The sequence below is a fragment of the Elephas maximus genome, chromosome 1, assembly GCF_024166365.1.
Source record: "Elephas maximus indicus isolate mEleMax1 chromosome 1, mEleMax1 primary haplotype, whole genome shotgun sequence".
In the NCBI taxonomy this organism is placed as follows: Eukaryota; Metazoa; Chordata; class Mammalia; order Proboscidea; family Elephantidae; genus Elephas; species Elephas maximus.
Window position 1 is genome coordinate 107,236,155 of NC_064819.1, and position 17,314 is coordinate 107,253,468.

General features: G+C 40.0%; 1 protein-coding gene across 6 annotated transcripts in view; it reads left to right on the top strand.

The window, feature by feature from the left end:
* BICRAL (BICRA like chromatin remodeling complex associated protein) overlaps positions 1-17,314 on the top strand; it is a 99,946-nt gene that overhangs the window by 48,100 nt on the left and 34,532 nt on the right. For 2 of the 6 annotated variants that reach the window (XM_049892293.1, XM_049892283.1), the window contains exons 3-5: positions 13,932-13,977; positions 14,709-14,757; positions 14,845-14,913. In XM_049892293.1, the coding sequence (XP_049748250.1) occupies positions 13,937-13,977; positions 14,709-14,757; positions 14,845-14,913 (159 nt within the window). In that variant the 5' untranslated portion in view covers positions 13,932-13,936. The other 4 variants (XM_049892277.1, XM_049892301.1, XM_049892311.1 and 1 more) reach the window with 4 other exon arrangements.

A 17,314-nucleotide genomic window follows, 5' to 3' on the forward strand; every position in this document is an offset into this window, starting at 1 on the left:
TTTTGAGAGGTCTTTGGCAAACATTTAACAATTTTTATCAGCTCTGAAGTTTTTCAGCATGTATATTTCTGGAAGATTTTGCAATTTGTTAATGTTTCTCAAACTTGAGAACTTGGACTATCCAAAATTATTTCCTCAGACCCCAGTTTGAGAAACACTGATCTGTGTGGGTGATGATTCTAGTCAGTAAACTTAAGATTATTATCACTGTGTTGGCGTGTATGTTAACCAGGTTTGAGCTCTATAGTCATTGCTATTTTCTTGCTTGCCAAAATAGTCATGAATATCTTGATTTTCATGGATCCCTGGCACTTCCATTTCCAGGTTGACCACCATTTTGATGGTCATTCCTTCACAATAGATGACAAACCATTGATTTCTGGGAACTGAATGAGTTAAAAAAAAAGTTTTTGAACTTTTTTCTCCCAAATGAATACTTTTCAAAAGAATTGAGCCACTCACTTGAAGTGTGTGTGTGGTTGGGAGAGAGACGAGAGTGTCAGAGTACCTCCACCCCTAGTCTTTCAGCCTCCAGGGCAGCTCCCGGACACTTCAGAGGAATCCTAGGCCTCCAGGGAACAAGGTTTATAATCATTGATCTGGTCTGTAAACTTCATTAAAGATGGGAAAATGGGCCTGAGAGTTTGGAGCTTGTCAAAAATTATAGAGTTAGTCAATATCAGTATCTAAAACAAACCCTTTGACTTCCAAATTTGGTGTTCTCCTTTGCATGGTCTCAAACTCTAAAGCCTTGCCAGACATTCTCCCCCAACTTCCTCAGGGGTCAGTCACCCCCATGTTACAGCATATTGTTTTGCCAATTGAATTGTTCAATATATATATTATGTCTACCCCGCCTCATTCCAAGTAGGACTTAAAGAGCCATAAGTCTTCAGATGAACCAAGGTTTTATGCTGCCAACATTAAATAATGATCATCTTTTTCCATTTTGAGTAATTTTCTCATTCCTAAATTTTTCTCTTACATATTTTTCTTAATCTTGTCTATCTTCTCCTGCTTGCTGCTTGGAGGCTCTAGCTGGTGACGAACAAACAAGTCCTTGGATGAATAATAACTGAAAAACTCAGAGTCAATCTTGAGTATGACAGCTTCTTTTTTACTGCAAATGAGTATAATTGTGAAAATAAGTGGTTTTCTTCTAACAAAATGTGTCATTTCACAAAAAGCTCAGTGACTTCACCTGAAGAAGCTTGGGAAAACCTCTGCTGGAAACTCTAGCACCTCTCACATTGCATTGTAATGGATGGGTGTATGTCTGTCTTCCAAAAGAAAGTGAGATCCTCAGAAGTAGAAATTACGCAGTCTTGCAATTACAAAATTTAACATTCATAACTATTGCAATATAGTAAAAGGAATAAGATGAGAATACTTTAGTCCTAATTGACACAGTTACTTGCCCTGGGTAAGTGGGTATTTTATGATGTGACTTTATGATCTGACTCTCACTGGAAAATTATTTGCTTACATATAGTAACACAATAGTTCACTTTCTAACCTTGCTTTTAGAAATATTTTAAAAATATTAAGGGGCCTTTACTTTTCATTTATTGCATTTTATGTCATACTCATTTGATATTCCCAGTCCCTTTGGCATATTCCCAATTCCCTGGCACATCGTTGTTGTTAGGTCCTGTTGAGTCAGTTTCGACTCAGAGAGACCCTAAGTACAAAAGAACAAAACATTGTCCAGTCCTCACAATCATTGCTGTGTTTGAGCCCATCGTTGCAGCCACTGTGTCAGTCTATCTCGTTAAGTGTCTTCCTCTTTTTTGTTGCTAAATGTTTGTAGAATGAATAATGAATATCCTTTTCACCTACTAAGAGCTTTATTAAAGATTGGAATTAGAAAAGCAGCCTTTTCCATTCCCTAAACTACCCCTCGGAAACCCTGGTAGCATAGTGGTTAAGTGCTATAGCTGCTAACGCAAGGGTCGGCAGTTTGAATCTGCCAGGCGCTCCTTGGAAACTCTACGGGGCAGTTCTACTCTGTCCTATAGGGTCGCTGTGAGTCGGAATCGACTCGATGGCACTGGGTTTGGTTTTGGTTGAAACTATCCCTCAGGATAGAAAACAAAAGGAAGCATGGAAGAAAACTATACAATTTAAATATCTATCCTCCTTCTCCCTTCTCTTCCTTTCTCTTTCCCCTCCCTTCCTTCTCTCCCTCCATCCACCCACTTAACCAGTGTTTAGTGGTTTGCTGATAAATAGTATGTTGTTGTTATTGTGTGCCCTCAAGTTGACTCTGACTTTTAGTTACCCTATGGGACAGAGTAGATGTGTCCCATGGGGTTTCCTAAGCTGTAATCTTTATAGGAGCAGGTCACCAGGTCTTTTCTCCCATGGAGCGGCTGGTGACTTTGAACTGCCAACTTTTCGATTAGCAGCCAAGCACTTAACCACTGCACCACCAGGGCTCCAAAAATAGTATACACACACACACCTGTTGCCGTCGAGTCAATTCCGACTCATAGTGACCCTATAGGACAGAGTAGAGCTGCCCCATAGAGTTTCCAAGGGGCGCCTGGTGAATTCAAACTGCTGACCTTTTGGTTAGCAGCCGTAGCTTTTAACCATTGTGCTACCAGGATTTCCCATAAATAGTATAGATGATGTAAATTAAAAGATGTCTTCTTTATGAAACAAATAGGATCATAAAAATATAATTTTCTATTATTTTATGTTCCTTAAGATAATTTGGAAAATATTTTCACTCAGTTGCTGTGTTTCTGGGTTCAGAGTTTCAGCCCCATTCTATAGCAGGGCAGTTTGTCCCAGGGAATAGGACCAAAGCCCCAAACCACTTAACAGGGGTGCGGAGGGAACAGGTTCTGACTTGTTACTTTCCATAGTTTTTCCAGCAGCAGCCAGGCTAAAAAAAGTGCTGACCACATTGAATGATAAACCCACCTCTCAGAGAAATGTTCATTTCAACTGGCAAGAACCTCTAGGAGCCATAATAGACCACCACCAATCTTTACCTTGGCCCTAATGACCATTCCTTTGAAAAAGTAGAACATATCATCTGACAAAGATGATAAGACAAAATGTTTGAATTTCCAGAACATTTCTTTAATGATTTATGGAGACAACAGAAGAGATGCTGTTTTAGATTTGAGACTAGCCTAGAAAATCTGTAGGTCAACCTACCCATTTAGGAATCGTGTTTAGTGTGGGCTCTGTTAAGGCACTTATTGAACCTCATGAGGAAGAGGAGAAAAAAAAAGATCTTCCTAAACCACTAACCTAATTTTTTGTCCAGTGATCTGCAATGTTCAGAACACTCTGAACCTATAATTTGCACTGATGAAGCTGCACAAACTGTTCTTGCCTCTTAAAAGTGCTTTTTTTCAAATCCTTAAAAGTGACTACAGGGCCAAGATGGAGTAACAGGGACTGGATATACCTTCTCGCCTAAAAAAATTTAAAAATTAGACAAAATGAAACTTTTCTAGGCAGCACAGGACAGTGACTCATGAGAGAGGAAAATCAAATGAGATGAACCCTGCAATTGCCCCGGCTTACTGTCTAGAGGAAGTTTCTAGGCCATCCCTCAAAGAGGAGCCCAGATAGAGTCTGGTAATCTGGAGTTGAGCTGATGTAGCTGGAGGTGAGAGGTGCAGGCAGCTAAAGTTCACAGAGCAGAGTACCAGAGAGGAGAGAGCTACACAGACAGAAGACTCTGGAGATTTGCAGAGGGTCCCCCTCAAGTCTTCAGCTGATAACTGATAAGCACATATGTGAGGAAACTACCCAAGTCCTGAGAAAGAACCACGCAAAAGGATTAGGGGAAACAATATACTTGGAGGTCACACAGGGCAGAGAATAGTTTGTTCCCACCTGCAAGAGTACAAAAATTCTTGTAATTCATGGGACACTGAGTAAAGTACTCAGAAAGGTATTGCCTCACTGTAGGTTAACAAAGCTTAAAAGCAACACTCAAAAGGATCGGTTTTCAAGGAACTTAATTGTATCCTAGACAAACCTCAGAAATATCTATAGGACCAAAGCAAAAGTATAGAAGTTCCCTAGGCACATCCAAATACTTTGAGGGACTGAGTAGCTGGGGCTGGGTGCTAGGGACCATAGTCTTATGGACATCTAGATCAATTGACATAACAGTTCATAAAGAAAATGTTCTACATCCCTCTTCCATGAGTAACATCTGGTGCCTTAAAAGCTTGCTAGCGGCCATCTAAGATACATCTATTTGTCTCATCCCGTCCAGAGCAAAGGAGAATGAAGAAAACCAAAGACACAAGGAAAATATTAGCCCTAAGAACTAAAGGACTACGTGAACCAAAGACTCCACCAGCCTGAGACGAGAACTAGATGGTGCCCTGCTACCACCAATAACCGCTCTGACAGAGATAACAAGAGTCCCGTACAGAATGGGAGAAAAACGCAGATCAAAATTCATATTCGCAAAAAAAAAGACCAGAATTGCTGGTCTGACAGAGACTGGAGGAACCCCCGAGACTGTGACCCCCAGACACTGCTAACTCAGTACTGAAACTGTTCCCAAAGCCTACTTTTCAAAGATTAGAAGGCCTATAAAGCAAAAAATAACACACGCGAGGAGTTCAATCACATGTACGAGACCAAATGGGCAACTCCTGCACAAAAGCAAGACAAGAATGCAGGAAAGGAATAACTATAGGGATACAAAATATCCATCATTTGATAGTATAAAATTAACAATATCTGGTATCCAGTAGGAAACCCTGGTGGTGTAGTGGTTAAGTGCTACAGCTGCTAACCAAAGGGTTGGCAGTTCGTATCTGCCAGGCGCTCCTTGGAAACTCTGTGGGGCAGTTCTACTCTGTCCTATAGGGTCGCTATGAGTTGAAATCGACTCGATGGCACTGGGTTTGGTTTGGCATCCAGTAAAAAAATTACCAGGCATACAAAGAAGCAGGAATATATCACCCATAATGAGGAGGAAAAAAAGCAATAAATAGAAAGATTAAAAACTTATCACCATTTTGCATAAGTTCAAAAGATTGAGTGTACTAGAGACATGAAAGCTATAAAAGAGAAGAAAACTACAATGTCTGAAAGATGCACTGGATAAGAAAAACAGCAGATCGGACGCTGTAGAATAAAAGATTAGTGGGTTTAAAGATATAGCAGTAGAAGTTTTCCTAAATGAAACCCAGATAGATAAAAGGACTGAAAAAAATAGTGTCAGTGAGCTATAGGACAATTTTAGGCAGCCTAATATGTGGAAACTCCGGTAGCGTAGTGGTTAAGTGCTGTGGCTGCTAACCAAAGGTTCAGCGGTTCATATCCGCCAGGCGCTCCTTGGAAACTCTATGGGGCAGTTCTACTCTGTCCTATAGGGTCGCTATGAATCAGAATCGACTCAACGGCACTGGGTTTGGTTTTTTTTTTAAATCATGTACGTTTAATTGGAGTCCCTGAAGGAGAAGGGGAGACAGGAAAATATTTGAAGAAGTAGTGGCTGAAAATATTCTAAATTTGAGGAAAACTGTAAACCTGCAGAGGTCCCTAGGTGGTGCAAATGGTTTGCACTCATCTGCTAACCTAAAGGTTGGCAGTTCAGATCTACCCAGTGGTACCTTGAAAGAAAGGCCTGGCAATCTACTTCTGTAAAGATTACAGCCAAGAAAACCCTGTGGGACAGTTCTGCTCTGTAACACATGGGGTCACCATAAGTCAGAATCGACTTAATGGCAACCAGTTTGGTTTTGGTATAAACCTCCAGATCTAGAAGCTTAATGAACCCCAAGCATAAGATGCATAAAGAAAACTACCCCAAGGCATATCATAATAAAATTGCTTAAAATCAGTGGTGAAGAGAAAAATCTTTTGAACAGCCAGAGGAAGAAAAGATATTATGGACAGAGGAACAAAGATAAGAATGACAGCAGACTTCTCACTGGAAATAATGCAAGCAAGAAACCATGTAGCAATATCTTTAAAGCACTGAAAGAGAATTTAAAAAAAGGTTAATCTAGAATGACATGCCCAGCAAAAATATGTTTCAAAAGTGAAGGCAAAATCAATACTTTTTTCAGATATACAATAGCTGAAAGAATTCATCACCATCAGACCTCCACTGCAAGAAATATTAAAGAAAATCCTTCAGGAAGAAGGAGAATGATACCAGATGGAAATCCAGATCTACTTGAAGAAATGGAAATATATATATATATGTGTATGTATGTATATATACACATATATAGTCATTGAGCTGATTCTGTCTCATAACAACTCTAAAGGACAGAGTAGGGTTTCCAAGGAGTGGCTGGTAGGTTCCAACTGTTGACCTTTTGGTTAGCAGCTGAGTGCTTAACCACTGCACCACCAGCGCAACTCCAAAGGAATGAAGAACCCTGGAAATGGGAAATATGTGGGTAAAAATAAAAGCAACTACAGCTCATCTTCCCAGACGGACGAACCATGATTCTGGAGACTGCAACCATTCTATAGTTCATGACTGCCTGAATACGGTTCCTCAGTGGTCCCTCTGCTAACTCCAGCACTTTTTAGAGGTAAATTTTTTTGTAAGAGATTGCAAAATTATGGCATGTACTGATGCTATACCAAATTAATACAAATAAAGCAATTTTGAATAATTTTTCATGCTTTGGTAAGATAGCCTGTTGTATTGACTCTTTTAATATTGTATTTTTTTGGTGAAAGTTTACACAGGAAACTAGGTTCTCATTTAAAAATTTCTATACATATTGTTCAGTGACATTGGTTACGTTTTGCACAGTATATCAGCATTCTCATTATTTCCATTCTGGTTGTTCTCTTTCCATTAATCTATCTTCCCTGTTCTCCCTTGCCTTCTCATCTTTGGTCTAGGGTAAATGTTTACCATTTGGTTTCATTTAGATAATTATTTTGAGGTGCACAGTAGTCATGGGTGGTATTATTTATTTTGTGGGCTAATCTGTCATTTGGCTGAAAGGTGACCTCTGGGAGTGGTTTGGGTTCCAAGCTGAAAGAGTATCTCACGGTGATAGTCTCAGGGATTCACCTAGTCTCTACAGCTCCAGAAAGTTGGGGCTTTTTTTAGAATTTGGGTTTTGTTCTACATTTTTCTCCCATTCTTTTGGGGCCATCTATTGAGTCTTTGGTTAGAACTGTTGGTAGTGGTAGCCAGGTATCATATAGTTCTTCCTATCTCAAGGTAAGCGATGTCATTGTTCATATAGACTATTGGTTCTGTAGACTAGTTTCTTCTTTGAGTCTTTGGTTTCCTTCTTTCTCTTTTGCACCAGATGAGTAGAGACCAATAGTTGTATCTTAGATGGCTGCTCAAAAGCTTTTAAGGCTCCAGACGCTACTCACCAAACTAGGATGTAGGGCATTGCCTTTATGGTCTGTATTGTGCCTGTTGACAGAGTTGCCCCACGAGACTATGGTCCTAAGCCCTTAAGTCTAGTAGACCAATGCTGTGAGGTGTTTGGTTGTGTCCAGGAAGTATCCATAACTGTGCCCCCATGTGCTTTATTTTATCTTTGAAAATATATGCAGCACACATAAACATGTATCTGTTGTATTGGGTCTTGGTGGGCTTTCAAGATTTCAGCTTATTAGTCACCATCTTCACTAGGCTGTATTTTTGGAAGAAGAAAAAGAACAGAGAAGCAGGTAAGGGAAGAAAGTAAAACGTGTGAAAACAGTCACATGCCAAATTTCAATTTGTGAAATGTATGAAGTCCTGTTTTATGACTCTCAAAGGTCAAACTTAGTTTTCTTCTGTTATTAGAATATCTAAATTGACAGAATTGGCTTTCTTAGCTAGGTTTCCTAAAATCTCTGTTCCTGAAACCAGTATGTTTCTTGTTATAAGGACTTTTTTCCCCTATATGAAAAAAAAATTAAAAATAGTCTATCATCTTCCTTCACGTCTCTGCCTTGGAGGTCTTTGGAGTCTTTCTGTAATCTTAATGAAAAATCAAACTGTCTTTAAGATATTTTAAGATGACTGACATAGATTGTTCTTGAGATCCTGCTTTGTTGTTAGTTGCTGTCAAGTTAACCTTATGTATAACAGAATGAAATGTTGCCTGATCTGCGCCATCTTCTTGATCATTGGTATACTTGAGTCCAGTGTTGTGGCCGCTGTGTATTTGAGTGCCTTCCAACCCAGAGGGCTCACCTTCCTGCACTGTATCAGACAATATTCTGTTGTGATCCATAAGATTTTCATTGGCTAATTTTTGGAAGTAGATCACTAGATGTTCTTCCTAGCCTGTCTTAGTCTGAAAGCTCTGCTGAAACCTATGGGTGATCCTCCTGGTATTTTAAATACCAGTGATGTAGCTCCCAGCATGATGCAAACCACCACAGTATGACAAACTAACAGACACTAGGCCACTTTAAAATGAATTACCTAGAATTGCTAGGTAAAATAATTTGTGCATTTAAAATTTTGAGAGATATTGCTAAATTGTCCTCTCTAGAGGTTATATGAGTTAGTCTCACCATCAGTGTATATAAAAGTTCCTGTTTCCCCACTGCCTGACCAAACCCAAACCCATTGCTGTCAAGTCGATTCCGACTCATAGCGACCCTATAGAACAGAGAAGAACTGCCCTGTAGGATTTCGAAGGAGTGGCTGCTGGATTCGAACTGCCGACTTTTGGATTAGCAGCCGAGCTCTTAATCACTGTGCCACCAGGGTTCCGCTCCCTGACCAGAAAGCAGTTAATCAGGCCTTTTTAGTATTTGGTAACCTGACAGGAAATAATATCTCATTATAATTTTAATTTATATTTCCCTTATTATAAGTGAAGTTGATTTTTTTGTTTGTTTCCATTGTTGTTTTTATTGTTCTTGTAAACTGTGCTACAAAGAGCATTCCTGTACATAAGCCTTTGAGAACTTACGTTAACACACCAGCAGGCAGTTTACACTAATAAAAAATTTACACTAAATCAAATCGTTCGATTAAAATAAAATTTATAGCTATTAGCAATTGCTCTCTAAGCAGCTACAATTAAAGCTCCTACTACCAAAGCATTCAACTGCCTGCTTCTTTCACACACTCACAAACATCGGGTATCAAACTTTTTAATCTTTATCAATCTAACAGGTGAGATAATGTGATATTTATATATATATATATAATTTTTATTGTCCTTTAAGTGAAAGTTTACAAATCAAGTCAGTCTCTCACACAAAAACTTATACACACCTTGCTACATACTCCCAATTACTCTCCCCCTAATGATACAGCCCGCTCCCTCCCTCCACTCTCTCTTTTCGTGTCCATTTCACCACCTTCTAACCCCCTCCACCCTCTCATCTCCCCTCAAGGCAGGAGATGCCCACATAGTCTCAAGTGTCCACCTGATCCAAGAAGCTCACTCCTCACCAGCATCCCTCTCCAACCCATTGTCCAGTCCAATCCATGTCTGAAGAGTTGGCTTCGGGAATGGTTCCTGTCCTGGGGCAACAGAAGGTCTGGGGGCCATGACCACCGGGGTGCTTCTAGCCACAGTCAGACCATTAAGTCTGGTCTTATGAGAATTTGGGGTCTGCATCCCACTGCTCTCCTGCTCCCTCAGGGTTTCTCTATTGTGTTCCCTGTCGGGGCAGTCATCAGTTGTAGCCGGGCACCATCTAGTTCTTCTGGTCTCAGGATGATGTAGCCTCTGGTTCATGTGGGCCTTTCTGTCTCTTGGGCTCGTTATTATCTTGTGTTCTTGGTGTTCTTCATTCTCCTTTCATCCAGGTGGGTTGAGAGTCATTGATGCATCTTAGATGGCCACTTGCTAGTGTTTAAGACCGAGGTTGATTATTTTTATATGTTTAAGAGCTATTTTTCTTTCCTTTTTTTATTCATACCCTTTGATTTTTCTGCAGGTTAGCTGATTTCTTTTTTTCTTAATTATAGGAGCTCTTTATGTATTAGGGAGATAAGTCCTTTGTGATATGAAATGGAACCATTTTTCCCAGTTATGTTTCCTGGCTTTATTTTAGTCTTTGACTTTGGTTATGGTGTTTTTGCTTTCATCATGCAGAATTTTAAAATTACATGTAGTTGAATTTGTCGGTCTTTTTTATGGATTCTGTTTTGTGACATACTTAGACTTTCCTCATGCCAAGTTTATAAAAAATTCTCCCATGTGTCATTCTAGTACTTTAACGTTTTGTTTCCTGCCCGACTCACCCCATTTAACTCTTAAATCTATCTGGAATTTATTTTTGCATGAGATGTGAGGTATAAATCTACCTTTTTTCCATATGGCTAGCACCTTTCCTCTACTGGTTTGAGTTATCACTTCTAATTCAGTACTGAAGTCATTCCTGAGGTTCACTCTTCAGCCAAAGATTAGACAGGCCTCCAGAAGAACTAGATGGTGCCCGGCTACAACCGATGACTGCCCTGACAGGGAACACAACAGAGAACCCCTGAGGGAGCAGGAGAGCAGTGGGATGCAGACCTCAAATTCTCATAAGACCAGATTTAATGGTCTAACTGAGACTGGAAGGACCCCGGTGGTCATGGCCCCCAGACCTTCCATTGCCCCAGGACAGGAACCATTCCCGAAGCCAACTCTTCAGACATGGATTGGACTGGACAATGGGTTGGAGAGGGATGCTGGTAAGGAATGAGCTTCTTGGATCAGGTAGACGTTTGAGACTATGTTGGCATCTCCTGCCTTGAGGGGAGATGAGAGGGTGGAGGGGGTTAGAAGCTGGCGAAAAGGACACGAAAAAAGAGAGTGGAGGGAGAGAGCAGGCTGTCTCATTTGGGGGAGAGTAATTGGGCGTGTGTAGCAAGGTGTATATGGATTTTTGTGTGAGAGACTGACTTGATTTGTAAACTTTCACTTAAAGCACAGTAAAAATTAATAAAAAAGAGATTAGACAGGCCTATAAAACAAACAATAACACACATAATTCAACCGTATATGAGACTAAATGGGCAAACCAGCCCAAAAACGAAAGACAAGAAGGCAGGAAGGGACAGAAAAACTGGATGAATGGAAATAGAAGTTAGGAACCCGAGGTCAAGACGGGGAGAGTGTTAACATGTTACAGGTTGGCAACCAGTGTCAATAACTGTGTATTAATTGTTTAATGAGGAACTAGTTTGCTCTGTAAACTTTCACCTAAAGCACACAGACACACATAAAAGTGTGCAGAGCAGTGATTTCTCAACTCTTGGGGCGCCTATTAGAATTTGGTCAGAGCTACAGCCCCCTTCCCTCCGTGACAAACCCTGCTGTAGTAAGCTGCTATTACTGAGGGGAATATATCTGGCTCAAGTGTGTTGGGTCAAGAAATAGCTTTTAAACATTGATCCAGGGATTTCCCCTTTGAATGAGACTAATCTTTCACACAGTCTTATAAAATTCACCTGGTGCCACAGCTGCAGCTAGTGACTTCAGGGATGTCACTACAGGATGTTGCTAGTGACTTCAGGGTTGTTACTTTAATGAGAAAAGAGCCCTAGGGAGTCTAGAAGTAAAGTGAGAGCCTTTCCAAAGAAACTGAAACTCTTCACTTTTGAGTCATTTGTAAAATTTACAGTTTTACCTTGGTAAATTTACTTGGGTGGACGATATGCCATCCTGGCTAGGGAAAGTCAGCCTTGAATTGGGCTATATTATGACTGCATTTTGGCTGAGGGTACAGGTCAGAAAAGAGCGTGGCCCTTTAAAAAAGTAAAATTGTGAGCATACCGCTCATTATAAAGGCTAGTAGAATTCTACCCACCAGGCTAGAGGAGACCTGTCTGGTAGGTCTCCTTATAACACTGACAAGAGGATGGATCCATACCTCCTGGATATCCCCAAGGAGTGTTCTTTCAAGTTAAGGGGTTGACCTGCTTGTTTGGTTTGGTAGGGGAGGATGCAGAATGTCTTTTACATTCATTCAATACCATAAATACCATAAAATTGTTCTTTTATTTGGGCTACTCAGGAAGTAGCTTGTCACTTTGAACTTTGTGGTAGCAAATGTTATCTGTGCTTGAAAGTCCCAGTGGCAGTGCCACCTCAGTGAAATGGCTGGTGTTGATTTCTTTTCTTAGAGTCTATTTGTTAACCGATAGAGCATCTCATCAAGTAGAGGAACTAGATGGAGACATAAAGTAGTGAAGGAAGCTAGAAATTGTTTGTTTTAGTGTAGGCTGTTTTTCACCTTCATTTTTATTTGTTTGCATCAGAGATTGTTGGACACATTAAAAAATAAATTTACCAAGAATACAGTGGAACTCCATTAAAATGGTCATGTTGTAAAGAATTATCATCCACGTTATAGGCTTAATTATATCTAAGAATTGGCTAGTTTATTCCATTCATCGATATGTCTGGGAGACAAGCCCCTGGTATAATAGTGAGAATCATCAATGTGACTCTACCATATTAAATATCATCAGGATTTGAGGGAAGACCTTTACACAGATCTCTGTGTATCTATTCAACGATAGTTTATTCTTCCTGTTTTTCCTTCTTGCTCCATTTCTCTCTTTTCAAAAGTTAGAACGGTCATGTTAGCATGCCCTTGAGTAACTCCCAAGTCTGAATCTTGAAAAGCAGATTTCACTTAGGCAGCTGTCCCCTTTTCAGTTTTAACCATGAATGTTACATTTGGCAGGTTTTTCCCACTCATTCTTCCTCCTTCCTCATCCATTCTCTCTGCCCTCCACTGGGGTTCTGCTCAAATGGATTGTCATCCCCCAGATCATTCAGCAACTGAACTAATTCGCCCACCAATGGGAAGGTCCCACATCGGGAGGTACTTACTCCTTCCAGGCTCTTCCTGAGGAAAGCAAGCTTCCTTCCATGTGGCAGGAGTGAATTTTATATTTATTTGGCCTTGTGACTGATAAAATGGGCAGTTTAGGGGAACTGGAGAGGAGATGGCAGTTTTAACAGAGAAAAAACATTTGGTGGAGACGATCCCTTCTGCCTCCTTCGGGCGTGTCCCTCTTCTGGGCATCTCTTCAGGATTTCATTCCTCCGTCCCACTGCCGTTCACAACTGACCTTTCCAACCGCTCCAGAACTCTTGGCCCTGGCATTCCGTGATGTAAATTATTCCACACATGGCTCAAAATGGGTGCAAAGCAGTGTTGCCAGGTGTCGGATCACTAGTGTAAGTTTACTGGATCTCGGGGGAGGAAGGAGAAAGGGGGAGAAGTCGCTCTTGGAATTTATACAGTTAGTTGTTCCTGTTTCAGCCAAAGCACGATAACTGAGCTGTACGAGCGTGATGCTGTCGATGGCTGTGGGGAGCCGGAGCTCAGGGCTCGGAGCCGGGGCGGATTTCTGGTTGAGGTTTTCTTCTTTGAAGGTTCTAGTGTTGGGATATAGAGTATTTGGAATTGAACAGTTAGTAGTCCTGTTGCAGCGAGGGAACAGAGGACCTACGGGACAGACCGTGGACAATACTGCTTGGGATTATGGTACCTCTTCTTTTGTCTCAAAATGTAGGGGAACTGGCTTTCCTGTTTTTCCTAAAGATAGCCAAAATATGGCAAGAAAACTCTTCAGATTGCTCACCCTGTTTAGGAACATCCAGTCACAAAATTAAAAGATTTCTATAGCTATGAGCTCTTTACTAAAACAAAAGTCTTATTTCCCCTCTTGTATATGATGTTACAGTCGTGGTTCATAGCCCCTTTAGGGAATCTGTGAGTGAAGGAGGTTGCCGCCAACTATCTTTTTGATTGGTCTTGATTCTTTTTTGACTTGTAAGTTGAGGGTTTATTTTCATTAGAAACAATTTAAATTCAGTAGTTTATCTCTTGAATGACTGCAACATTTTTTTTTTTAAGTTGTGTTAATGATAAGCAAATAGTGGAAAAACTCACATGAATTACACAGTTATTTATCTAGAAAAGTATATTGTGTTGATGCTGTTGGCTTTAATTGGCTCTGCTGAACCGTACTTTCCTGTTCCTTCTCTTTGTAGTTGTCATGGATGATGATGATGACTCGTGTCTCCTTGATCTTATTGGGTAAGATGCTCATTCCAAACTCAGGGTAAATCACATATCTGAGGTGTGCTGTACTAAAGCAACCTAATAAGCACATTAAAACCCAGTGGGTTTGAAAATAAACATCAAGTAATCATCATAGAGATAGTAGAGACAAATAGAGACATAGATTAATATAGGGAGCATGATTTAATAATTGTTTATTAAATTTAAGGGGTCCTGGTGGCACAGTGGTTAAGTGCCCAGCTGCCAGCTGAAAGGTCAGCAGTTCTAACTCACTAGCCGCTCCATGGGAGAAAGATGTGGCAGTCTGCTTGTATAAAGATTTACAGCCTTGGAAACCCTGTGGGGCAGTTTTCCTCTGTCCTATAGGGTGGCTATGAATCAGAATTGACTTGACAGCAGTGGGTTTGATTTGGTTTGGAAACTGTGGGGCAGTTCTACCCTGTCCTATGGAGTTGCTATGAGTTGGAATCAACTCGACTGCGATGGATTTTTTTGTCTTGTTTTTTTCTTTGGTTTATTAGATTGATTTCTAACAAATCCCGGAAGGCAGAAATGAGCGATCATAGGGCATGGAACAACATCAAAACAAAACAAAGCAAAACACTACTAATAAAATTGTTTTGGAATAGAAAAATTAGGGCGAGGGTTTTACAAAAACTGATGTGTCATTTCCTCTTTAGTAAGAATGAGTCCTAAGTATAATTAATATATTTATTTGTTATGTTCCCCTTGTTTTTGTTTTCTAGAGACCCACAAGCACTGAACTATTTTCTTCATGGACCTAGTAATAAATCTGTAAGTCAACTGAGAACATTGCAGACATAAGTTTGGCTTCTTCTTTACAGTTGAAGTAACCACCTTGTTGCATGTGTACTTTTGCAGAGCAACGATGACTTGACGAATACAGGATATTCTGCAGCCAACTCAAATTCCATTTTCGCCAGCTCTAGTGTGAGTACTGAAAACTGTCATGACCAAGTATTTCTGTCCCATTTCTGCCTCACTGGTGCCTTGTGGATTGAGGCTTTAATAGCCTTCGTATTATGATAAGAACCCTTATCTTGTCTTTTGTAACTGACATGGAAGGAAAATCTATTGACCTATGTCAACATTTTCTACTTTTAACTTAGCTGATTAAGACAATATGAGGTTTACTTTGCCATTTTTTATACGCTTTCAACCTTCTTTCTAAAATGACTAGAAATGTTATAACCTGAGAAAGTCCAATCAGAATACTCTGAACTTTGTTATATAAGCTTAAAGAAATTACTCCTAATAGTAGCAATTTACTAATCATTTTTACCTTAAACCAGAAAAAATATTATATTAATTACAGACACTTAATGAGCATTTAGTGTATGCTTGGCACAAAGGCCTTAACATATATTAACCTCATTTAATTCTCAAAATAATTCCATGAAGTAGGTTATTATCCATATTTTATACGTGAGGAAACTAAAACACAGAGAAGATTACACAACCAGATTTGCAGAGATAGGATTTTAACCCAGCCACCAGGCTCAAGGTCCCTAGGTGGCTCAAACAGTTTGCACCTAACTACTAAACTAGAGATTGGTAATTCAAACCCACCCAGTGGTACTGCAGAAAAAAGGCCTGGCTGTCTGCCTCGGTTAAAATTACAGCCAAGAAAACCCTATGGAGCATGTTCTACTCCGAAACACGGGGTCGCCATGAATCAGAATTGACTTGACCGCAGTGGGTTTGTTTGCTTTTTACCGGGCTCTGGAACCCATGTCATAAGCTCTAGGAACATCTAGACAGAAATCTGAGCTGGCGACTGGGGGAGTCTGTCTGGAGACTATTCAGATGACTGTGTTTAAGCCTTGTCTTCGTTTAATCTTTTCAACTACCTTGTTCTATCACTGGTTGTAGTCGGGGGTCAGACCGCTCTGCCACTTAACTAGCCGTGTAACCCTGGACATGTCACTAAAGCTCTGTAAGACTCAGTTTCCTGATTTATGAAACCGGGATAATAATAGAAGTACCTCATAGAGTGGTTAAGATTAACTGACTAATCCATGGAAATCACTTGGTAGAGGGCTCAGTAAACGTTAGTTAATAATCATCATCATGGTTTTTATTTTCCTTACCTATAAAATGAGATAGTATTCAGAAATTCCTTGGGAATGCAGAACTCTTTCAAGTATTTGAGTGTGTGAGGTACGCCAGGACACCTCTACATACAGGAGATGGCTTAAAGGTAATAACAGTGGTTTCCTGTAAGCTGTGTGAGTCAGTTTCATTTCTGAAATTCATTCCGAACGAGTAACAAGTAACTACATGTGATGCCATTAAGCCAATACCTAGCCTGTCCCTCAATATTAATAATTCTTATTTACCACCTCTCCCACTTCCATGTGAGTAGTAATTGAAGCTTTTCTGACTGCTTCATTCAGTATGTATACTTACTAGGAACTTGTCACTTATAATAGCAGTGTTAGAAATGCTCAGAAAAATGTGGGTGTTTAAACCTGTCTTCTGTTAATTTGTGTATTGTAAAAAGCAGTAAACTACATATCGCCACTCAGCAGATATTCATAACTACCTGCATATTTCTGTGCAAAAAATTATCCTCCTTGGTATCAGTTGGTTCCCCCACTTCCTTTCACATGCTTCCTGAAGTCCTAGAATGATGTCTACCTAACTCAGACCACATTAGGGCTATTTCAACGATTGAGTCAGTGTCAGATTAACTAGTCTTGGTTTTCCTGTCTAGCTCTTTGCAACTTCTAGCCCCCAACACTTTATTAGTCTGGAACAGAGAATCTCCACAGCTTTGCAAGTCAGAGCACTCATTCTTGATTGATCTACATACTTTAATTTTTTTTCTTTACCTTAGTTTTAAATGGCTGTTGACTCTTTTTCTTTAATAATTTTGACATGTCCCATGAAAGACTGCTAAAAAGTTGAATGTGTATCATATTTATCATTGACTGTGTTTAATTCTCTTCAGATGCCTATGTTGTCTCTAGTTGGACACACAAAAAAAGTGGGTGTTTAATAAATGTTAATTGACTGTTATTTGAGTAGGAGACCGAAGTGATTTTTAAAACATCTTTATAAGCCGATTATGTCTGAGAAATCAATTAACCACTTACTTTATGTCAGAAGCTTGTTTTTATCTCAGCTAGTTGGGAGGGATGAGAAGGGGAAAGAACTAGGGTCTTCTTTCAGACTAGTCTAGTTCTAGGCCATCTTCTGGATCTCTAGCAGAACGACACCCAGAGCTCCCACAAATCACTTACATTCCTATGTGACACACAGGAGTCTGTCTCCTGGACATACATCTGGGCCTGAGACTCACTCAACCCTTGGACAGGAAGCAATTTGG